Source organism: Taudactylus pleione, unplaced genomic scaffold (genome assembly GCF_031769625.1).
Source record: "Taudactylus pleione unplaced genomic scaffold, aTauple2 ptg000372l, whole genome shotgun sequence".
In the NCBI taxonomy this organism is placed as follows: domain Eukaryota; kingdom Metazoa; phylum Chordata; class Amphibia; order Anura; family Myobatrachidae; genus Taudactylus; species Taudactylus pleione.
In genome coordinates this window covers 5,913,959-5,939,520 of record NW_028284773.1, presented here as the reverse complement: position 1 = coordinate 5,939,520, position 25,562 = coordinate 5,913,959, and the positions used below count along the sequence as shown (strand labels likewise).

Genomic DNA, 25,562 nt, shown 5'->3' with positions numbered 1-25,562 from the left:
TCATAGCGGGTTTCACGCATGCGCACGAAGGAGCCGGCTCCCTCGTGCGCATGCGCACTAGACAAACATCGAGGCGGCCGTGCGGTCGTAGAGCGTACGGCCGCCTCTGAATAAAGCCCTGAATGCTGGGAAGCAATACTGAAGCAGATAACTGGTACAAGTTGGAACAGATTGTTATGAAGAAAATACTGAAGCATGTAACTGGAACAGGTGCAGAGTACTGTCAAGCAAATACTGGAGCAGGTAACTTTAACAGGTGTAGAGTGCTATGATGCAAATACTAAAGCAGGTAACTGGAACAGAATGCAGCATGCTGTGAAGCGAATACTAAAACAGGTAACTGGAATGCAGGAATGCAAAACAGAATGAGGTACTGATCTTCAGGGAGAGAAGTTGTACTGACCATTAACAGGCAGCAGTTACTGGTTTAAATAGTGTTCCCTTAGAACTGATAGGCTGGCTGAATAATGTGACTGGAGTTGCTGGAGACTGGTTTGTCCAGGCGGTTCATGTGATATAGTCCAAGATGGTGGCCCCCATGATGCAGAAGAGCATGAACTGCATGTTACAGATGAGTGACCACAGTTCTCAGGGATGACACAGATGACAAGCAGGGAAGCAGATGGCAGTATGGTGACACAGCTGGACCCAGTAATGGGTACCCAGAACCCGATGTGTAGCATTCACATCTCAAAATGCATCCAGCTGAACATTTGCATCGGGTTTACACCAGGTCACCATCATCAGGGTGTATTTACACCTGCTCTATAGCAGTTTCAAAAGATACGCCCCCAAATATTGTAGCCTGTTTTAATAGTATTTCAGTAGGTCTCCATGACCCGTATTTATGTCAACATGCCCGTATTGTTCTCTGCACTATACTTGCCAACATTTTAATTCTCTCTCTGGAAGCAGCTCAGAGAAGTTATGCAGCTCAGACCATTTAGGGTCAGAGCCGAGCTCTTTACGTTACTAGCCCACATTATTCTAGCTCCTCCCACTCCCTATGGACTTGTGATTCACAGTAATTATCTCCCCATCCTACCCACTTTACTAGTAAGTAGTCAGGATGTGGGAGATCCAACCACTCTGCCGGGGGTGCGGAACACTACCCTAAAAATCAGGAGTCTCCCACAATTTCTGGGAGAGTAGGTAAGTATGCTCTGCATGCACATCCCTTCCCACCCGCAATCCCCCTTTCTCTCATAAGGAGGTACAAGTGGCTGAGTATGCCTTGGTTCTTATATGTACATTGTCTTTGTGGATCTGTAAATAAAGTGGCATACATTCTTTCAGGGGTGTTTTAATTAGAGATGTGCACAGAGGGCTTGATTCAGAGCCGCTCATAAGCAGCCGCTCGTTCGTTCTGAGTGATGTTCGCACAACTGCGCATGCGTATGGGTCGTAATGCACATGCGCAAAACAGTCAATGCGGTCGGAAATCGTGCACTCGTAAAACAGCGAGGGGCTGCTAATTTGATTGACAGAATGTACCATTTGTGGGTGGTAACAGGGCAAGGTGCTTGAAAACGGGGGAGTGGAGATCCGAACACAGGCGTGCCTAACGGCCAAAAGGGCGTTTAATGGGAGTGCATAATTATTAAAGCAGCGTCATCGATCACGTCACTTGGTTGTCTTTTAGCCTGAACTGCTTGCAGTGATAGCGGTAAGAAAAACATACCACAAGCACTGCGAGCAGTTCAGATGCCTTTCGATGTTCCCGATTAATCTAATAAATACCGGAGATGACGTGAGATGCGAACGGCAAAGGGGCGTCTTTACAAAATAGCGAGCGCATTTTTCGGACACTCGCTCAGACATAGAGGCGTCAACACACCGCAAAGAGTGAGCGCTCAATTTAAATATCCAGACCCTTTTTTAGAACGATCGTCCGCAAATAGCATCTGGCTCTGAATCAGGCCCAGAGTCCCTTGATTTGGTTTTGGTTCTAAATCATCATCGTGTTTTGGTTTTGTCAAAACCACCCTCGTGTGTTTTGATTCGGTTTTGCTTTTGGTTTTGGATCTAGATTTCTTTAAGAATTTATAAAAACAGCAAAATCATATAGCTTGGACCTGTTTTTGTTCCTATAGTATTATTAACATCAATAACATTAATTTCCAGTCATTTCTAGTCAATTTTGACCACCTCACAGCTCACAATAATGTTTCACCAATATTAGGCTAGGGGTTACAGCGTGCTGGCTGGTTAAGCCAAGCAACAGAGCAGCAGCACATATACATGGCAGTTTAAAAGAATATAGCAAATCTATGAAAACAATTGTAAGAGGTACATTTACTAAGATTCGACATGGTACAGATTTTCAATCAGATTAATCTTGCTGGAACTCGCCAAAACTCGGGTGATTTAATCACTTTTTTTTTTCAAAATATTTTATTGGTGAACTACATATTACATACAAATATATGTATCAAAAATAGAAAAAATGCACATACAGGACAAAAACCTTAATAATTAGATACAAAAATATGTTCAAAATGTGTAATAGGAACATTCAAATGGAGTGAGAGAACCACATGTGATCCAACACACCATGCAAAAGCATATATATCAAAAAGTATTGTACCTAGGGGAATAAAAAGTGGTAACTCAAATCGGAGGACTACCAAAAGAGAGCGTTTCTAAATTGTACCATGAGGTTAACATCACCGCCTTACGGATAGTCTCCTTCACAGACAAAGAGAGAATACATATATATAGTAACCAGATTGTTGAAAACTTTTCAGCTTTCTTTCCTTTATTTATCGACATTTCCAGCCAGTCCATATGAAATAAATAGGAAATGCGTGGCATTAGCAGGGTTAAGGTCAGGGTATCTGAAGAAGTCCATTGAGAAAGAACTGTTTTTTTCCCTGCTGCAGCAATCTTAGCCAATAAAATAGTCTAATAAATATTCCATAGGGCCCATTCGGGAGATATAATAAAGGATATGCCCAGAGCATCTTTAATATACGCTTGAACAAGGGCCCAAAATTTTGTGACCTCAGGGCAACTCCACATACAATGGTAAAGGTCTACTTCAGGTGCGTGACACTTGAAACAAGGAGAATCAGTCGTGATACCCATCAAGCAACTAAATTTGGGGTAATGTAAGCTCAATGTAATAGCTTTTAATGCAGAAATAAGAGTTTTATTGAGGCGCATGATTTAATCACCTTTAATCTCAAATTTACCAACAGGCGATTTGAGGCAAATCGAGTTGGCCGATGGTGAAGCAGAATGAGATATCTTTCCCAAGTATCTTGTTTTGCGAAATTACTCACCCGTGATTGAAGAGTTATCTCTCTGCCTAACTCTCCTGAGCAAGCAGCCTGCACATATCAGTGATATTTGTAAGCTGCTTGTGTATTTTACCTGTTAAAAACGGGTTCAATTAAGTAAAAAAAATTACATAGGGTCCCCCACCAAAAGCATAGCCAGCCCCGGACTTGTCAGCCTGTCCTGGTACCGAAAAACTATGAGGAACAAAATGAGTAGGGTTCCACCATTAGGAACCAGCACCAGGCTGTAGGGCCAGTCCTGGTTTTAAATATAGGGGAAAAAAATTGCGTAGGGGTCCCCCTATATTTAAAACCAGCACCGGACCAAACCGACCGGGGTGTAATGCCACAGCAAGGAGACCCTCTTACCAAGTCTCCAGGGCCAAAGCATTCTCACCCCAAGCTGCAGGCCAAGCCGGGGATCTCAGGGGAGGTGGGGACCCCCTAAAAAAGGGGTCTCCCTTCTCCCAAAACCCCAGGCTTGGTCTGAAGCCCGGGGCTCTTCTCCGCACCCCTGGGCTGTGGGGGTAATAATGTGTAAAATTAAAGAAAACTATTGTATTTTACAGTGGAACTACAGGTGCCAGCATGCCTGCCTTTGACACTTTTGGAACTACAAGTGCCAAGCAGGCGGCCGGCACCCATACCTCCATTGTAAAATAAATAGTTAAATAAAGACATAACACACACACACCTTAGATAGTACAAGTTTAATACACACATACCTCAATCACACATACTTACCTGTAACAGCCGATCTGTCCATTTGTCCCAAGTTGAAAGCCATGTGCATGGCCCTTCAAAAAATATCATATACTCACCTACATCCTTTCTCACGGGCCGCTAGGCAATCAGCGGCTGCTTTACATATAGCGGCCGCTCATTGGCTGGTTCCACGTGGGTCCCAGCCAATGAGTGGCCCGTGAGAAATGACAGCTTTCAGTCATCGGTCATTTCGCGAGGTGTAAGTATATGTAACAGCATATACTTACATCTGTTCAGCTTGGTTAGGGTAAGTTGTTTTATTGTTTTAACAAGATCATGGATGCTACGGAGTGCAGCACCAGGATGTAGATGAGTATACAATATTTTTTGAAGGGCCATGCACACGGCTTTCTACTTGGGACAAGTGGACAGACCGGCTGGTACAGGTAAGTATGTGTGATTGAGGTATGTGTGTTTTAAACTTGAATTATCTAAGGTGTGTGTGTTATGTCATTTTTTTTTAAATAATTGAACCCGTTTATAACTAATTAAAGGCAGAAACATACACAATCACAATGATTTATGTATGTTTCAGGCTAACTCACAGCTCAGGAGGTGGAGAGTTTGAAAGTGATTTGGGCAGAGAGTTTGCTGTCATCTCACCTGAGCTTGTCATCCCGATTCTTGGTAAATTTGAGAGATGTATATTTTAGGTGAAAAGTACTTCCGTGTTGTCCCGATGGTGAGTTGATTCGAGTTAGCTATCTCCCCAGAGTTTTACGAGTGAGAAGAGAGAAATCTCTCTATCTCACCCGACTACCTTTACTAGATGAAAATCAACCCTAAAATCAGCCGAGATTGACATCTCGACCAATCTCGATTCTTAGTAAATTTACTCCTAGGTGTAACTCACTTCAAGTTCACTTCTAACAAACATGATCCTGATTGCACTGGATTGTAGGTGCCAGCTAGTGTTTGACAAACAAAATACACACTGACAAAGATGCCTGCAGTCCCTTACATGCTTCCCACCCATTCCATCTGCCTACAACTCTCTCTAATGGCGACTAGTATAGTATGTAGTATTGCAGCATGAACTACAGTCCACTCCCTCTCTGTAGACTCTCTTGTGTGAAATGGCACCTGAAATCATGAGGGAGGGACTTACATGCAATCCAAAAACAAGCAAAATCAAATTAATGAGATCCGAGATCCGAACTCAGCAAGAAGACCTGAGTCGGCCTCGGTTCATCTCTGAACCCCATAGTTGGGTTGTGTTTAGTTTTCAGCAAAACTGAACCACTCATCTGCAGTTTTAAAACAGATGTGGGCCTGTGTATAAAACTTCATGTGTCCCCCACACCCTGAAAAAAAATGGTGTTGGCACTTGCACAGTCAATCGCACAAGCTTTGTGCCAGAGCTTTCTGCGCATACGCCATACTGTATTTACTGTGCTGTCTTCCAATATATGACACCGGCACCATACTTCTGTTTATTACCTCAGAAATAAGTAACCAAATGTTCCCCTAATTAGGGGATTTTCAGAACATACAGTATATAATTTGCATTCATACAACCTATGTCTAATTCTAAGGAGTTTATTTAATGAATGCAATTTGTCACGATTTTTGCTATGGGAAGAAAGAGGCAATTGTTTTAATGGAAAAACCTTCTGGAGAATATATATTTACTAAACCAAAATGACATATTTCACCAAAAAAAAAATTACTGCTTCAAATGCAATGAGAAATATTGTCCAAAAAATCAGTGATTTTGACAAATCATACTCCACGTAAAATAAAATAAACTTGTTCAAATGAACCCCACTCCATGAAAACCCCTAAATCTTATGTGGCGTGATATACAGATATACACAATGGAAGCTGCTGTTTGAGACATTGCAGGCATTATATTGTCTTTAAGAATGTGCTAGTAAAGTAAATATACACCTGTATTTAATTTACAATGTACTGTATTCCAGTGTTGTCTGACTTTCCAAAAGGAAGGATACGATTTCCTGTTATAATTACATGCTCACAGGTTGGATATTATTGCCAATGTTGCACAACAGAGGCAAGAAGCTCAGGGAAATAGAAGCACTGCTGTGGTCCTATCTTATCTGCTCCGGAAATTGCTATTTAATTATAGAGGCTACGGCTGTTCACATGGGAGATTCAGTCCCAAACAACTATGATTTTCAGATTTATCATTACCTTGTGTTGGGTATTGAACACATTTTGAAAGTGTTGAGACGGTTGAGTGACTGGTAAGAATGAAGCTAGTCTAGCAGCCCAAAGACTGGCAGGTTTACAGGCACCATTCAATCTTACAGCATTGACGTCTTCTTAGTAATCACTTTGTATGCCAGAACTGAATTGCCAGGTCTAAATGTTGCAGAGCTGATGTGCACTGTTAGTCCTGCTGTCATGATGTTTTCTGATATACATTTTAACAGCTGATTTCAGTGGCTTATACTGTATATAATGGGGACATGGTATGCGGTGCACAGGGGCCAATGGGGCAAGGGAAAGATGGCACTGTGCCAGAGTATTTCTTAGGCACATGTAGCATCTGGTTGATATTGAGCTGAATTAACATGTCACTGATGTGGCATGCATGCTTACTCAAGAATTTCCAAGAGACTCTCATGTTACAGTATATGTACAAAAATGGCTGTAATTCAAAACTTAAATCTGACAGAATACGCTATGGCTTATTTATTAGTATTTGCAAATTTGCCCTGATAAAACATTTTTTTACCAGTGTTAGTAGCATGAAGAGATACTACTTCATGGTAATTTATCAAGAATGTCTAGCCATGACAGTATATTTAATAAGACACTATCCTGAAAAAGAGTTTCAGTCATATTTACCTGCTCTCCCGGAAGTTGCGGGAAGCTCCTGAATTTTCAGGTAGCCCTCTGCACCCCCGGAAAAGTGCCCGGATCTCCTACATCCCACCCACTGTCTAGTGAAGTGGGCAGGATGGGGAAATAAATGCCGGGAATCGCGGCTCTGTATGGAGTGGTGGGGCTAAATGTCTTGAAAATGTGTCATTTAGCCATGTCCCCTCCTTGTGGTCCCACAATTTGCACCAGTATACCGTGATGGGGGCAGGGCTTAATGACATAGAGGCCTGCCCCCCCCCTAACCCCCCAGGAGGCCAGCTGCATTTCATATCCGGGCTTTTCCCGGAGAGGAGATATTAAAAGTCGGCAAGTATGGTTTCAGTATAGTGATAGCTGTATTCCAAGGTGTCAGGGTTCAGCCTAGGATCGGCTATCTCTTGCCTCTGTGCCGGCTTCCCCTGACTTCCTTGTGGTCAGGCGACTGGTGCAATGAGGGGTGTGATGCTGAGTATTCTACCTTAGGCGCTTTTGCGGACTTCCATGGTTGGCTGTGTGTTTTGGGGATCGGAGTTCCCATCATGGGTGCTGCCATGACAGTTCCTCTCATGTGACAGTCCTCCTAACCAATGGTAGCATGATCTCAGTCAGCTGACGCTGTGCTCCAGTAATCTGCTACCCCTGGGTATAAATCCGCCTCCAGAACTCCAGGAAGTTGCCTGATCAACAGTTGTCAATCCTAGTTTACTAGTTGAGTTTTGTTTCAGGTTCCCTCGGATTCCAAGCCTTTGTTCCGGTGCTTTCCAGCGAGCAACAGAGCTATAACATTCCTGCCTGTGTTCCAAGCCTCCAGTGTCATTCCTGTGAGCCACAGAGCTATAACATTCCTGCCTGTGTTCCAAGTCTCCAGAGTCATTCCTGTGAGCCACAGAGCTATAACATTCCTGCCTGTGTTCCAAGTCTCCTGTGTATTATCCTGTGAGCCACAGAGCTATAACATTCCTGCCTGTGTTCCAAGTCTCCTGTGTATTCCTGTGAGCCACAGAGCTATAACACTCCTGGCCTGTGTTTCTAACCTCCAGCGAGCTACAGTGCTTTTATAGCTCTGTGTGTGTTGGAGTTCCAGTGTCTCCTTTCAGCACCAGGGTGATTAATATCTCTACCTGTGCATGCTGTTTTGTGATTCCCAGCTACAAGGTTATCCTGAGTGTTTCACAGCTGCACCAATTACAAGCTACAAGTGTTCCTGTGAGCAACAGTGCTGATTACATCCCAGCCTGAGAGCTTTGTTTTCAGTGACACTGCAATTCCATCTCTGCCTGAATATTTGCTACCAGTGTATCCTGTGAACTACAGTGCTATTCCATCACTGCCTGAATATTTGCTACCAGTGTCTCCTGTGAGCTACAGTACCATTCCATCTCAACCTGTGTATATTACAAGTGCCATTCTGTGTGGCTAAGTGTGTCCACACACCGTTCCCTGTGTATCCTTTGTGTGCCACCCCACAGTTTAAGTGCTATTTACAAGTACCTCACAAACACCATCTCCTGGTGAATCTCCCGGTGCAATAGTGACTTGGTTAGGCACTTCCCTTGGGCCACTGACATTCGAGTCTCTATTCCCATGGGGCTTGGATACCTGGTCAAAGGACTGCGACCTGCCTGCAGGGTGCAGCTAAGCCCATATCCCACTTGGAGGGGTTACTGGCGAACACCTCCCTGCAGGTTAGACTCCGCACCTTTGACCAGGTCTCGTCAACGTCCAAGACCTGTGGATGAGGAGTCCTGATGTCCAGGCCAGTTCCCCGAATTCTTCCAAACTATCATCACAACCCCTCACTAGGGGATTCCAGTACGTCAAACCTGACAGTTTGATCAGGCCACTATGGAAGTCGGCAATTCCCTGGATATCGGGGCTATTCAAGATATTGCCTTTCGTCTGAGAAACCAGGAACTAGCACACTCACAACTTTTACAGAGTTTTCAAATACTGACTAGACAGTTTAACACCATCGAGTCCCTCCAGTGTTCTAAAAAAATTTCTTCGGGTCAGCTGAATACTTTCCAGTATTTACTAGGGCAAGTACAGGAGTCCCTCTTAAATTTTTTCAAATTTATCCCTGAGTTTTTGGGAATTACTTCTGAACCCTCTGGTGTTACCACTAATGTGTCCAAAAATTCCATCAAAGAAACTGGAACTAAACATCGAAGCTTCCTACGCCCCAAGCTTTCGGAAAATGAACGTCAGCGCCGTCAGGAGCTGCAATTATGTTTGTACTGCGGCTCAGGGGATCATTTCATTAGAGACTGTGTTCTTCATCCTTCCAGAGGTGGGGATAAAGGGGTGCTCCTTACAGATGGAACTTCCAGTCCTTCCCTGTCTCCATTGGTGACTCATACTCCTCCAATTTCAGACAAGAAGAGGACACTTGCCAAGGAAAGTTATAATTGTGGCCCAGCTACTAGATGTTTCTTTCCTTGTGTAGGGAAGATAGGAGGAGTAGGTCATCCTCCCAAAGTCAGTGACATATCTCCAGGTGGGGTTTTTAGTTTTGCCCCCCAGAAGGGAATTACAAGTGTTACACCCCAAAAGGGGATCTCAAGTGTTTCCGTCCAGGAGAGTGTTTCTACGCAAATTAAAGTTTCAGGTCATTCACCCCAGGAGGGGGTTTCCAGTGCCGTACCCCAGGAGGGGGGTTCAAGTCTTTCCCCCCAGGAAGGGATTACAAGTATTGTACCCCAGGAGGGGACTTTCCTTACAAGTTTCACGCCCCAGGAGGGGGCCTTCGCTTCGTGTTTCACGCCCCAGGAGGGGGTCTCAAATCTCTCACCCCAGAAGGGTGTTACAAGTATGGCACCCCAGGAGGCGGTTACAAGTGTTGTACCCCAGGAGGGGACTTTCGTTTCAAGTTTCACGCCCCAGGGAGGGGTCTTCGTTTCTAGTTTCATGCCCCAGAAGGGGGCATTCATTTCAAGTTTCATGCCTCAAGAGGAGGCCTTCATTTCGAGTCTTATGCCCCAGGAGAGGGCCGTCATTTCAAGTGTTACTCCCCAAGAAAGGGTCTCACGTTTCATACCTCAAGAGGGGGTTTTGAGCCACTCACCCCAGGAGGAAGTCTCTGTTCTTGCATCCCAAAAGGGGGTTTCATATTGCGTACCCCGAAAGGAAAAGCCAAGTCAGCTTCCCCAGAAGGGGGTTTTAGGTCCCATACTCCAACAGGGAGTGCCAAGTTCTGTGCTCCAGGGAGGGGCCTTGAATCTCTCACCTCAAAAGAAGGTTTCAAATCTTGTTTCCCAGGAAGGGGCCTCAAGTCAAGTACCTCAATAGGGGTTTCCTGATGCTATACCCCAGGAGGGGATTTCAAGTGTCATACCCGAAGGAGGGTCCTCGAATGCTATACTCCAGGAGTTGGTTTCTAGTGTTATGCCCCAAAAGGGAGTCTTTAATATTATTCCCCAGAAAGGGATTTCAAGTATTCTACCCCAGGACGGAGGTCCAAGTATATTACCCCAGGATGGGGTTCCTAGTGTCATACCCCAGGAGGGGATTTCCAGTGTTACGTTCCAAGAGAAAGTACTTGTTTCGAGTTCTTCACCCCAGGAGGGAGTTTTAAGCCTCTTACCCCAAGAGGGGGTTCCTAGTATCTTCCCCAAGGAGGGGACTTCAAGTGTCTCACCCCAGGATGAGGTTCTCAGTGTTATACCCCAGGAGGGAAATTCAAGTGTCTCACCCTAGGATGGGGTTCCCAGTGTAATACCCCAGGAGGGGATTTCCAGTGTTACATTCCAAGAGAAAGTACTTGTTTCGAGTTCTTCACCCCAGGACGGGGGTGGGGTTTCCAGTGTTATACTCCAGGAGGGGAGTTCAAGTATTACGTCCCAAGAGAAAGTTCTTGTTTCGAGTTCTTCACCCCAGGAGGGAGTTTTAAGCCTCTTACCCCAAGAGGGGGTTCCTAGTATCTTCCCCCAGGAGGGAACTTCAAGTGTCTCACCCCAGGATGAGGTTCTCAGAGTTATACCCCAGGAGGGGATTTCTAGTGTTACACCCCAAGAGAGGGTCCTCATTTTGAGTTCCTCACCCCAGAAGGGGGTTGCAAGCATCATACCTCAGGAAAGGGTTTCTAGTTCTATACTTCAGCAAGGGTTTTCCAATGTTACACCCCAGGAGGGGGTATCATGTCTCATACTCCAGGAGAAAGTCTCAAGTCTTACATCCCAAAAAGGGATTTCAAAATCCGTATCCCAGGGAAAGATCTCTGGTTCTTTACTCAAGGAAGAATCTTCTAGTGTTGTGTCAAAGTCAAATGTTTAAGTGCCCCATCAGTTAAGAGGTTCACAAGATGACGCTACCACTACATCTATAAATGTCCCTCAGGATCCATCTGATGTTTCTATGCCCATTTTTTTTGATGGAGATGTAACACAGTACTATGCCTTGGTGGATCACTTCATCGCTATTATGAAATCATCTTATGTCTTGAAGCAAAGATTTTTTGATGTTTGGATTATTGACTTTCCTGTGTTTTCAAGTATTTTTTGTGTGTTTCTGAGGAGTTCCAGCTGAGCTTTTATGGGTGTTCGGTGCCCACCCTAAAAGGAGGGGGTACTGTCAGGGTTCAGCCTAGGATCGGCTATCTCTTACCTCTGTGCCGGCTTCCCCTGACTTCCTTGTGACGCCTGGTGCAATGAGGGGTGTGATGCTGAGTATTCTACCTTAGGCGCTTTTGCGGACTTCCATGGTTGGCTGTGTGTTTTGGGGATCGGAGTTCCCATCATGGGCGCCGCCATGACAGGTCCTCTCATGTGACAGTCCTCCTAACCAATGGTAGCATGATCTCAGTCAGCTGACGCTGTGCTCCAGTAATCTGCTACCCCTGGGTATAAATCCGCCTCCAGAACTCCAGGAAGTTGCCTGATCAACAGTTGTCAATCCTAGTTTACTAGTTGAGTTTTGTTTCAGGTTCCCTTGGATTCCAAGCCTTTGTTCCAGTGCTTTCCAGCGAGTAGCAGAGCTATAACATTCCTGCCTGTGTTCCAAGCCTCCAGTGTCATTCCTGTGAGCCACAGAGCTATAACATTCCTGCCTGTGTTCCAAGTCTCCAGAGTCATTCCTGTGAGCCACAGAGCTATAACATTCCTGCCTGTGTTCCAAGTCTCCTGTGTATTATCCTGTGAGACACAGAGCTATAACACTCCTGGCCTGTGTTTCTAACCTCCAGCGAGCTCTGTGTGTGTTGGAGTTCCAGTGTCTCCTTTCAGCACCAGGGTGATTAATATCTCTACCTGTGCATGCTGTTTTGTGATTCCCAGCTACAAGGTTATCCTGAGTGTTTCACAGCTGCACCAATTACAAGCTACAAGTGTTCCTGTGAGCAACAGTGCTGATTACATCCCAGCCTGAGAGCTTTGTTTTCAGTGACACTGCAATTCCATCTCTGCCTGAATATTTGCTACCAGTGTCTCCTGTGAACTACAGTGCTATTCCATCACTGCCTGAATATTTGCTACCAGTGTCTCCTGTGAGCTACAGTGCAATTCCATCTCTGCCTGAACATTAAAGTTACCAGTGTCTCCTGTGAGTTACAGTACCATTCCATCTCAACCTGTGTATATTACAAGTGCCATTCCGTGTGGCTAAGTGTGTCCACACACCATTCCCTGTGTATCCTTTGTGTGCCACCCCGCAGTTCAAGTGCTATTTACAAGTACCTCACAAACAACATCTCCTGGTGAATCTCCTGGTGCAATAGTGACTTGGTTAGGCACTTCCCTTGGGCCACTGACATTCGAGTCTCTATTCCAACGGGGCTTGGATACCTGGTCAAAGGACTGCGACCTGCCTGCAGGGTGCAGCTAAGCCCATATCCCACTTGGAGGGGTCACTGGCGAACACCTCCCTGCAGGTTAGACTCTGCACCTTTGACCAGGTCTCGTCAAAGTCCAAGACCTGTGGATGAGGAGTCCAGATGTCCAGGCCAGTTCCCCGAATTCTTCCAAACTACCATCACAACCCCTCACTAGGGGATTCAGTACGTCAAACCTGACACAAGGCTTAGTGATTAGCTCCTAGGGATTTCAAACTGCATAGTTTTGGCAAAGGAGGAAGAGGAGGAGCGTCCAACCAACCTTGGAGGGATCTGAAGATCACTCTGTGGCTGTAACATCACCTGTACCCAGAACAAGCTAACACCATCAGAACATGGCATTAGCTAATGAGGAAATGCTCTGAAAAAGCTTATTAAATAGCTCTATATTGCTGTTCCCACAGAGAACTATATTGCTATTCCCATACAGAACTATATTGCTGATGCCATTAAGAGCTATGGGAATGATTCCTGCAATCAATCTCTGATATCTCCTGCATTAAAGCTTTGATAAATGACCGTCCCGCCTAATGGCAGCGATAGGCTCTGGTTAGAGATTCTCATCCTACTAATGGAAATCCGCACATTCACAATATCAACATTCTAGCAATGTCAACATTATGTCAGGTTTACATGTCACTCTACCATCCATGTCAATATTCTGACATTTTGTACCTCACCCCTGCTGCCTGGATAAGCACCCAATGCATCCTTAGGATGCGCCTGGCATTCATCTTCCTGCTCCTTGCTCCCATTTATGTGCTGTCATAGCATCACCTTGGGGTAGGTTTGGTCCAGGATATGAAATTGCGCCACAACAACTCTGGCTACACATGATTATAGCAGACTGCTATTTCACATTTCATTTAACATTAATGCCGCCTTGCCAGGGACAGCACAAGCCTTGAAGGTGCTCTAGGTGGTGCCTTTACCGCCAAACGGAAAAATCACTCAACCATTGGATCGTCACCTCCAGGGGTGTTTTAAGAGAGGAGGGGGCCCGTGTGCAGACTCAGTGTGGTGCCTCTCTCTGGCGGTGCTGCAGTGCAGTGGATTCTGGCTTAGTGCCAGATTCTACTGCGCATGCGCGGGTCTCCGGGAAAATGGCGCCTGTGTAATTTTCCCGGGGACAGCAGTACTGCATATGTGCGAGTCACCGGGAAAATTGGCGCCACCATTTTCCCAGTGATTTTTGCTGCTTTCTGGATACTACAGACAGGTAAGCATTAGACTATATTGGTGCAGGGTGTGCGGTGTGGGCCCCCTGGACCTAGGGGCCCGTGTGCCCCCGCACACCCTGCACCCATTATAGATACGTCCCTGGTCGCCTCCATTGCTTTTTACCATGTCAAGCTGGAGATAGCAGTGGTATTCTCAGCTCTTCAGACTGGGAATGTGGTACATAGCTGCAAAATTACAGCCAAGTGCCACCCTCTCAGTGTAACACTGACAGGGGGAAGCAGCGATTAGCAGCTATACAAGTGATAAACTGCTGGCTGCATTCTCCTTCATATCAGAAGGTAGCACTTTGTGTGAGATAGCATTAAAAATAATGGATGAATCACATTATGTCCAGCGCCGTAGCAGGACAACAATGCACTATGGGCCAGCCCCACACATGTTATATAACGAAGAGGGTCCAGGACGAGGTACCTGAGAGCTAGGCGTGTACCAAGCATGCACCAAGAATCTCTCAGTGGATTTCCCGGCTGCAGGACGCTTTTCTAGTCTTCTGCAAGCCAAATGCAGATGCCAACGGGGCATCAAAGGTTTTGCTCCTTGATCTTGCACCCTGTGATGTGGCACTACTTGCACACCAGTAGTTATGGCTTTGAAAATGCCAGTCATTGAATCTGTTGTGTGCTTCCTAGCCACTGGAACCCTCTATAAGTGCTTAGGTTCACCTACTGGTAGCACTGGGCCTATCTCACTTGCACTCTTATGTATAAAATCTTAACACATCGTTGACCACCCTACTGTTGGCAATTTTTTCTAGAAAGTTATATTTAGGTGATGTGAAATGGAAGAGTTGATGCATTTAAATGCCTTTAAAAACAGAATTACAAAATGACTGCATCATATCATGTACAACACAGCTCTGTTGGATTCTTAAAATAGCAATCTCTTCTTTCCAGGGTCTTCCTGCTCCTTCTGGTCATCCTGATTGTACGTTGTGGGGCCGTATGCTGCCTTCAGTACTGGATAAAGAAACAAACAAGATTTTCTACCAAAGAAACGCTCGCAGTTTTTACTCTGAGCAGCTCGGATTCTTTATTTGGTAAACAGACTGAAAAAATTGAATTATAAGGATTAAACACCAATCATTATAATCCTTCTACTGCAGAACAAATATTGGTTTATTTGAATGTCTCCATCCATGCACCTGTACATTTCACTTTCTACTGTAAATGTGAAGTAACTCATTTAACTTATACACTACTTACTGTAATTATATACAAAGTTAAAGCATAACCGTAAATTAAATATTAATCCAATACATTACTTACCTGTAGTCTGGTATTCATCCTGATCTGGTATGCCCACCAGTGTCTGCTCCTGCTAACAGACTCAAATGACTACCCAGTGCCTCTATAGATAATCAGCCTCTGTGGAAGTCACCAGAACATCAAACTATGGTAACTCTTTGCATTGGGTGGATTGTCAGACCCCAGATAAGTAATATTTCGGATTCATGTTTAAATGATGGAAAGCCACCCATAACTAAATGTTCATTTCTGGGTGGAATTAGCCTTTAAAGCACTGGAATGTATACACATGCTGTAGAGTATGCTGTTCATGTCTAATATAAATGTTTCTTTTTCACAGTAACAAGATCTTCACGGTATCTTCATTCCCAAACATCGACTTCACATGAAACTTCAGAGGCCTCTGTAGCTTCTATAGCACTTGGGGAATTGGAGTCAGGAGCTCCACCTTCATATGAAGAATTGTTCTCCACATGCAAAGTCTAACTAAATATTTCTCACTTCTGGTCCTCAGGGACCACTGACAGTGCATGTTTTCCTATATCCTACAAAAAAAAGGTGTATTGATTACTTACTAATTAATTTTACATTATTTCACCTGTGAGTCTGTGGGGATGCCTAAAAAACAGGTACTAACTATATAGTAATCCATGAGGACCAGAGTTGAGAAACACTATTCTATTACTAACTGTATATGAGGAGAGTCTATTGCTTTAACAAAACATGTTGCTTTTCAGTACTTTCTGATTTTATGGGATCTACTTGAAAATACTCCACACACCTGTCATTCAATGAATGCAGAGGTTCCCAAACTCCCAATATCCATGCTTGAGCACAGGTGACTTAGGGCCTGATTCAGAAAGGAACGTACAGGAGAGAAAGCACGCACTTTGGCGATGTTTCCGTACTGCGAATGCGTATGCGTCGCACTGCGCATTGCGAAAACTACCTGGTGGGATCTGGTAAGCATAAGCAGACTACACGCAGTGTGTACGCAGACCTCTTCCAATATTGATTGACAGGAAGTGCCATTTGTTAGTGGTGACGGGGGGTGGTCGTGCAAACACAGGTGTGCCTGTGCGTTGGGACGCCATTTTAGGGGTGTCCATAATTAAGCCAGTGTGCCGACGGACGCAGTGATGAGACTCCGTACACACAAGATCCTGCGCGAGGTCTGGTCAACCACTATTATGCAAATGTTGTGGAAGGCTGTGCTGGGATCACGTGTTTGATCCCAGCATCAGCCGACGTGCAGGGGCAGGCAGAAGGGATGTGTCCTCTGCGGGATACATCCGTTGCCGGCGCTGGGACAGTAGTGTCCCTAGCGTTGGTGCAGATACCGCGGGCACCTGGTGAAGGGACCACCTGGTCCCTTTCACCAGTGCCGGCGGTACTGTGGCGCCGGGAGAAGCTTGGCTCCGGGCGCAAGCTCAGCGGAGCTTGGCGCCCGGCAGCCAAGAAGCGGCGGGTAGCCGGCGCTGGGAGAGAGTACCTGGTCCCAGCGCCGGTCAGGCGTTGGGCGCGGCGGGCGTTTGGCTCTGGCCGCGAGCCAAACCTGGCTCGCGGGCCAGCAGCCAATCAGAGGCGGACGCGACGAGCCAATCGCGGCTCGCTGCGTCATAGCCCCGCCCACTCGCGCCGTCTTGTATTAGACGGCGCCGAGCGGGAAAGTTGAGTTCGGCGGCGGAGAGGGAGGAGAGAAGACCTCCCGAAGAGCGGAAGATCGGCGCGGCAACAGGGGCGGCGGCCGCGGAAGAGGCCAGAAGACGCCGCTGTCAAGAAAGAAGAAGACAGGCGGCGCCGGCTGGAAGAAAGGAAGAAGAGGCGGCGCCGCTGGCCAGGACGGGCCAGCGGCCGAAGAATGCAGCTGAGGACCGGAGAGGCCTGCGGGGGAGGAAAGTAAAAGAGTGTCACGAAGTTCCCCCCCGCAGCCTCTTCCAACGTAGCAGGTAGGCCCTCCGTGAGGCCCACCATATACCCCCCTCCCTAGACCGCCGAGGTTGTCGGGCGCTAGGCCCGTGGAGCATTGTCGGGCACTAGGCCCGTGGGCAATCAGTCGGGCACAAGGCCCGGGGCACTATAGCGGGCATTAGGCCCCAAAAAGGATCCCCTCTTAATTAGGTATAAGTGGCCTGGGTACTAGGCCCAGGTCACTACCCAATAAAGTAGGCGGGCACCAGGCCCGTGGCCATAAATCAGGCATAGGCCTGTACCCATACAGGAGGGCACTAGGCCCTATATATGAGCCCCACAGATAGGCAGGCAAATAGGCCTGAGCCCCATAATAAGTGATCTGGCCATTAGGCCTAGACCACTACCTACCACCGTTTGGCAGGCACCTAGGCCTGAGCCGCATGTAAGACCCTGGGCGTTAGGTCCAGGGCCCTGAGCCCATTAGGTGTGCCCCTCATATAGAAAGGTAGCCCCCGCATAGATGATTAGAGGTGTGAGCAGTGGTGGAGAGCTGTACGGCTTCCACCCATGGGGTAGTGGTTTCCCCAGTCACAGAGAAGAGGAGCTGGCCAGCTCTGGATAGGTAGCAGACATTTAAAGGGACAGCACTGTGTTTTGCTCTTGTGTATTTAGTCTGTGTTTGGTGTTCCGTGCAGGGCAAAAGTTTAGTTGTTGTTATATCTGTCGCACTACACACACACCGTAGGTTGAGGGTGATGCCGTTTAGTATGTGTAGTTGCTTGACATAGGTTTAGGCCCTGCACGGCTGTGTTGTGTATCTCCTTACAGGGACTTGTAGGCGAGTGAGCGGACGAAGAGCAAGAGTGGACACGGTGAGAAATATCTGTGTGTACTGTCTCTCCCTGTTTGTTTGTCACTACCTATCTCCTTCCTTCTGGGCGGACGGTGAACCTTGCAACCCGGTGCAAGGACGGATCTTCACCTGGTGCGTGAGTACCGATAGGTGAAAATTCGGGATCTGAGGCCAAAAGTGCCAATGATGATCTTCACTTAAAACCTGAATTAATCCCCCGGTTCGGTAGGGCGCGTCGGTCAACGTGAGGAAGGACGGTACTCACCTCGTCTCCTTCCCCCTAGGTCATCGTGTCCGTGTTCTATTCGGAGGTTCCAGGACCGTCTGCTCAACACACGGCCTGAAGGTGAGAGGGTGCGACGCAAGGTAAGTAACAGACGTACACCTGCACGGCAGCAGGCATTGCACCGCACCCGCCTCCCACAATGTGTCGATGGTTCTTGATGTTACCGATGTTTACGCTATCTTGCGTACTCATCAGGCTTTGAGTAAAGGGAGATGGGCGGTTTAATATGGGGCTGAGTGTCTGCATCTAGTGCTGCGGTCTCCGTGCATATGCATTGATTAGCATATTTTCACAGCGGCTGGGTGCGTTTGTCTGCTAGTGTGCGTTCCTTGCTGAATCAGGCCCTTAATCAGCACCTCAGTCGATTTGATTTTACCATCTGGGCTCAAGAATTGATATCCTAAAAACCTGGACTGTAATGGCGGAGTTTGGGATGCTCTGAATTAATGTGTTCACTGTTCCTGCGGAAGGGAGTGCGGAGCACAAGGCACAGTGGGACCTGGGATATGTCTTTAAAATGTTTGATGGGATGTGCAGGAGAATCCTGGAGGAATGAATTGATTATCTTTCCTTCTGCAGGTTTGCTTGTGCAGAGTACAACTACTTTCGTGGGGAGGTGGCAGGGAGGCACCCCAGGGTCATTCTAGAGATTTGGTTATCTTGAGCAAAACCATGTTTGTCCATGATTATTTTCAAATGACATATGATTAAAGGGCAAGTGCCACTTTTCTTAGCCAACACCACTCATTGACGATTGCTAATTGGTTTAGACTGTGCTGGATTGCAATTCATAATGGCTGCTTAACTTTGAAGCATGGTGGAAAAACTAATATTAAAACTAATATTTCTGTGATTAAGAGTACTAGAGAATCAAGTTGTACGTGCATCCATTGATGAGCACCAAGTTGATGCCAGAACATTTACCTTTTACCCCCCCGCCCCCTTTATTTCTCATAAGAATTTTTACTGTATTGTGTGTGGTGGTCATTAAACCTAGGTCTACTTGTTGACCAAGAGTGTCTAACAGTAGGCTTATCTCCTGTGGGCTTGCTTACTCTCTCAAATTTGCATGAAGATGAAATTTTGAATAGCTCCAGATGGGGCATAACTAGAACTTTTTGGGCTCTATAGCAAAATTTTTAAGGGGCCCCCCCATTCACATTATGCCACATGGGAATGCAAATGTCTTATATGCACTGGAACACAAAACCAGTAAGTAGGTATCCCTGCATTTGATGGTAGGTGGGTATAGGCTGTGCGATGAATGTCCTTAGAGGGTGGCGCCCCGCACTTCTAAATATTAATGTTAAATATTCTGTATAAAGTGGCTGCTCCTGATATACAATATACTATATTTGGGGTACCCTTAGGTAGACGAGCGGGAGAACAGTCTTGTGAGTGTAAGTAAGTAAGTAAGCTGACTCCGGGCTAACTGTCCCTCAAGGTGAGGGGAGGCAGAGATTTCCTTGATGTATGCGCCCCCCTGTTGCCTCTGCTTCACCGAGATATAGCTATTGCCTGGGAAGGGGATGACGTCAGCTTTGAGCTAACCTAACTCGCTACTGGGCATCCCCTCCACTCTTACTTTCTTCTTCACTCTTGGGTGTCCCGGCGTCCGCTTAGCCAGGGGCTGGCTGGCAACTTTCAGGCTGGGGGACAAACACAAGCTTATGGCCTCGGCTTGTCTATGGGGGGGGGAAGTGACGTAAAACTAATATGTGCGTGTGTGGAGTTGGGATATTACCTGCTCTGCTTACCATGGCAGACCTCTGTGCCGAACCTTCCCCACAGGAATCAGCGCCACTCCTCAGCTCGCCGTGTGCCGGATCCTCTCTTGCCTCTGGGTGGTGGCTTGACTGCGCCGTCTACTTGATTCTTGACGGACTTAACCTAGGCAGCATGGGGGCTGCAATTAGCTGCTTTGCATATGAATAATATATATATATATATATATTGTGATATACACAGTATATTTTTTTTACTCACATACACATAAGCTCCCCATCCTACACTGTGCTTCCATATCCCACTGTGCTCCCTCCATCTAACACTATACTCCCTCATATCTCATCCCACAATGTGCTCTCCTATCTCCCCCCCATGTATCTCCATGGTCTTAGTAACCCCCATCCCCTGTGTATCTCCATGGTCTCAGCTCCCCCCCATCACCCTGTGTATTTCCATGGTCCCTCCCCCCATCCCCCTGTGTATCTCCATGGTCTCATATCTCCCCCCTATGTATCTCCATGGTCTCATCTCCCCCCCATCCCCATGTGTATCTCCATGGTCTCATATCTCCCCCCAATCCCCCTATGTATCTCCATGGTCTCATCTCCCTCCCATCCCCCTGTGTATATCCATGGTCTCAGCTTCCCCCATCCTGCATATATCCATGGTCTCAGCTCCCCCCACCCCCTCTGTGTGTCTCCATGGTCAGCTCCCCCAGCTCCTCCACCCCTCCCTATGGCCTCCCTCAGTTCCTTTCCCTTCTCCCCAGCAGCCACTTACCTCTCCTAACCTGATCTCTGCAGTCTGCTGAGCACTGGCGGTGGCTCCTCTGTTCTTCTGTGGCAGCGTGCGGGCGTCATGACATCACGCACACTGAGCCAAAAACAATAAAAGACTTTATTGCACTGGGACATCATGTCCCGGCGACCCGGCATCAAATTACTGCTGCCCTGTGCCTGCTGATTACTTCAGCAGCGCAGGCACAGGGGGAACAAAATACTGGCCAGGGACGAGGAGCATCTGTTCCTCCCGCAGCTGGTCCATGTACAGGCAGATTGCAGCTGCGGACGGCCCTGAAACAGCAGAATCGTACCGTTGTGGGGGGCAGATGGCACCCTGCCGCTTGCCTCCTTCACAGCAAGTGCTGTCTCTTGCTTGTTGCCGCTGTGGTCTGTGTCCAGGAACTTCTGGGCCTGGATGATGGCAGTCACGTGGTCACTACTTCTGCTGGCTCCGGGTGGCTTAATCTTCCCCGCGGGGTATCTTAGGTGCTATACCAGCCGGATGACATTACCTGGCTCTCCCCTGCACACAGACTCCTAACCACTTATTATTATCAGCTTCACATTCTGGAGAGTTCTGACAAATGGTGTGGCTACCACGTTCACCCAGCATGAACATAGTGGAGAGGTTCATTTGCATCTAAGATCCCGCACCTACAAATATCAGGGAGCTGTGGGAAGCTATCCAGGCGGCATGGGTCAACATCTCTCCAGAGTTCTTCTGTCCACTTGTGGAGTCGATGCCACGTCCAGTTGCTAGAGGGTGTCCTACACTATACTAGGCATTTATCCCATGACTTTTGGCACTTCAGTGTATAAAGAAATACAGTCAGGTGCATAAATATTGGGACATTGACAGAATTTTCATATTTTGGCCTCTATTCACCACCACAATGGTTTTGAAATGAAACAAACAAGATCTGCTTTAACTGCAGACTTTCAGATTTAATTTAAGGGTAATTACATCCAAATCAGGTGAACGGTGTAGGAATTACAACGGTTTCTATATGTGCCTTCCACTTTTTAAGGGGCCAAAAGTAATGGGACAAACTAAACAATCCTAAATATAACTTTCACTTTTTAATACTTTGTTGCAAATCCTTTGCAGGCATTTACAGCCTGAAGTCTGGAACACATAGACATCACCAGACGCTGGGTTTCATCCCTGGTGATGCTCTGCCAGGCCTCTACTGCAAATGTCTTCAGTTCCTGCTTGTTCTTGGGGCATTTTCCCTTCAGTTTTGTCTTTATCAAGTGAAATGCATGCTCAATCGGATTCAGGTCAGGGGATTGACTTGGCCATTGCATAACATTCCACTTTTTAGCCTTAAAAAACTCTTTGGTTGCTTTTGCAGTATGCTTCGGGTCATTGTCCATCTGCACTGTGAAGCGCCGTCCAATGAGTTCTGAAGCATTTGACTGAATATAAGCATATAATATTGCCCGAAACACTTCAGAATTCATTATGCTGCTTTTGTCAGCAGTCACATCATCAATAAATACAAGGGAATGGGTTCCTTTGGCAGCCATACATGCCCACGCCATGACACTACCACCACCATGCTTCAATGATGAGGTGGTATGTTTTGGATCATGAGCAGTTCCTTTCCTTCTCTTCCCATCACTCTGGTTCAAGTTGATCTTTGTCTCATCTGTGCATAGGATGTTGTTCCAGAACTGTAATTGCTTTTTTAGATGTTGTTTGGAAAATTCTAATCTTGTCTTCCTGTTTTTGTGGCTCACCAATGGTTTGCATCTTGTGGTGAACCCTCTATATTCACTCTTGTGAAGTCTTCTCTTGATTGTTGACTTTGACACATATACATCTACCTCCTGGAGAGTGTTCTTGATTTGGCCAACTGTTGTGAAGGGGTTTTTCTTCACCAGGGAAATAATTCTTTTGTCATCCACCACAGTTGTTTTCTGTGGTCTTTCGGGTCTTTTGGTGTTGCTGAGCTCTCTGGTGCGTTCTTTCTTTTTAAGAATGTTCCAAACAGTTGATTTGGCCACACCTAATGTTTTTGCTATCTCTCTGATGGGTTTGTTTTGATTTTTCAGCCTAATGATGGCTTGCTTCACTGATAGTGACAACTCTTTGGATCTCATATTGAGAGTTGACAGCAACTGATTCCAAATGCAAATGTCACACCTAGAATCAACTCCAGACCTTTTACCTGCTTAATTGATAGTGAAATAACGAGGGAATAGCCCACACCTGTCCATGAAATAGCTTTTGAGTTGATAGTCCCATTACTTTTGGCCCCTTAAAAAGTGGGAGGCACATATAGAAACCGTTGTAATTCCTACACCATTCACCTGATTTGGATGCAATTACCCTCAAATTAAATCTGAAAGTCTGCAGTTAAAGCACATCTTGTTTGTTTCATTTCAAAGCCATTGTGGTGGTGAATAGAGGCCAAAATATGAAAATTCTGTCAATATCTCAATAATTATGCACCTGACTGTATATCTATCTAATGTTTTAAAATGAACCCATTAAGAAATTGATAAATCAACATGGTCAAGACAAGACAAAATGCACTTACTTTAATGTTTTAAGGTTTTAATTTGCTGTAGCACAAAGTGACGTGTTCTATTGAAAAAGTGGGTATGATGGTAAGTGGTTTTGTTTAAATGAGGCTGCCCCAATTTTCCAAGCAGGAAAACTGAAAGGTATGTATAACCATACATAATATATGATATACAAAAATTATGTTTTAAAATGTTATTTTGTAAAAACTGAAAGCTGACACACTAGGGTATCCCATTTACTGATGTAACATACACTGATGGTTACTGGACTGAGAAAAATAACAACATGATATGAGAGTTGTGGATATACATGGAATTAATATGCAGAGGATCTCAGAGAATGAATCTTGGCTAGCAACCGCATTTGTTTTATGCATTCTTTAATGGGTTTTCAAATTTACAGTGACATGTTACCTTGTAAGTATCAACAGTTGTGAATATAAATATAATATAAGCAGAGATATAGATTAAGCAATATTATCTTTTAAATTATACTTCTTGGTTTATTGCTAACTTGGTCCGTGGTATTTTTTAATGTGCCTTTTAGCTTCCTCAGAGCTTAATGTTCTTTCATCTGTATAATGGATTATTTACTGTAGATACAGGTATATACTTTCCAAAATGCTTGGAACTTTTGGTTTTCAGTATAAGGGCATAGGCCATTAATGGGAGACAAAGGAGTTTAATCAGTAAGACCTGGAGGTGGCGTTATCCGGGGTCTCCCCCAGTTACCGGCCTCCTACTCTGCTCTAATGGGCAGAGCAGAGCCGGGAGTCGGTCCCAGTAATCAGCTGTGTGGTCTAAACAGACCACAAGCTGATCACTGTAAAAAAAAAAAAATAATAAATTGTCAAAAATTTTTTTTACTTACCTGACTCCAGGGACCGGTGATCAGGCCTCCGGTGATGACTCCTCTCTGGTCAGCTGGTCTCCCATAGTGCACTGCAGCCCAGTCATCAGGTGATCAGGTCCAGTGCAGTATGGGAGATCACCTGACAGGATGCCCCGGATCATGAAGGTAAGTGTAATTAAGAAAGAAGGGGGGTCGCAGGGGGTCCGCGACCACAGGGGGTGGGGCTTAGCGCTGGGGGGGTAGCAGCGGCGGCCGGTCGGCGCATGTGCGGGCACTTTGTCACTGTATTTTTTGCGAAAATACCGTGACTAGTGTGCAGAGGGATTCGCAGGGACAGAGGGCCTGATTCAGAGCCGGTCGCTCTGACAGAGCACTCGCTCTGAATCAGGGCCGGTCTTTTTTTTTTTTAGAACGGCCTCCTGGCCGCTCGCATAGCTGTGGGTGACCACCCACAGCTAGCGAGCGGCCAGGAAGATCTGGTAGGGTCTCGTTGCCGCAAGCCCCAGAGAGCTTTCGGCTCAATCAGAGCCGAAAGCTCTCCCACTGACTTGTGATGTCAGTGGGGCCACCCCCAGATGGTAGGCGTTCTCATGGTGGGCGTACCCCCCCGGCCCGCCCACCAAAGGGGGCGTGCTGTCACTCAACATCGACAGCACGCCCCCTTTGGTGCGAGACCCGGAGTGACGGCTTGCCCGTCGCTATCCAGGTCTTGCGCATGCGCACGACGGAGCCGGCTCTGTTGTGCGCATGCGCTCTGGGCCACCATTGACCCGGTTGTGAGCGCTCAGTGCTTGAGACCGGGTCTGAATCAGGCCCAGAGCTTTATTGCAAGCTCTGTCCCTGCAAGGGATTTGTAGTAAATCCCTGTGATATTGCCTGAATTCGCAATGAGAATTCAGTCGATAACATCACACTACAATATGCGGATTGTAGTAAATATAGCCCTTAAACTCTTAATGCCAATTGTACACTAGTTTTACTGATTAATATAAGATAAAATCATGGTGCGATGGCACTTCTAGCCGCGCACCTGCACACTGTCCTCTGAGGCTAAAACAGATGTCGGGCGGACGCCATATTACCTGTATGACTACCTTGACATAAAGTGGCATTAGTTCTTTTATAAATAGTGAGTGGGGGTGCTTCATTTTATCCTGTCTGGGAAAGGGTGAATGTTTATGTTTTAAGTGTATGGATCTCTACAGCACAAATACCTACACATTTTTGGATTGAGTGCTGCTAGCTTGTATAATATACATTGTCGAAGCTGGATTACTGGCTGAGACAAGATCAGTTTAAAAGTGAATCGCAGCGACACCATCTTGCGACTGGCCGCAAGACGCCATCTTGGAAATGAGATCGCAAGACGCCATTTTGTGAATGGCCGCCTAAGCGCCATTTTAGACAAACTCACACTGTAGTACATGTG

General features: G+C 46.3%; 1 protein-coding gene across 1 annotated transcript in view; it reads left to right on the top strand.

Annotated features, from left to right (window-relative positions):
- The window catches only part of TMEM207 (transmembrane protein 207), a 51,732-nt gene extending 33,781 nt beyond the window's left edge, over positions 1-17,951 (top strand). Inside the window, exons 4-5 of the mRNA XM_088444725.1 lie at positions 14,835-14,977; positions 15,526-17,951. Coding sequence (XP_088300851.1) covers positions 14,835-14,977; positions 15,526-15,671 — 289 coding nt within the window. The 3' untranslated portion in view covers positions 15,672-17,951. The remainder of the gene's footprint in view (positions 1-14,834; positions 14,978-15,525) is intronic.
- Positions 17,952-25,562: the final 7,611 nt, after the last annotated feature.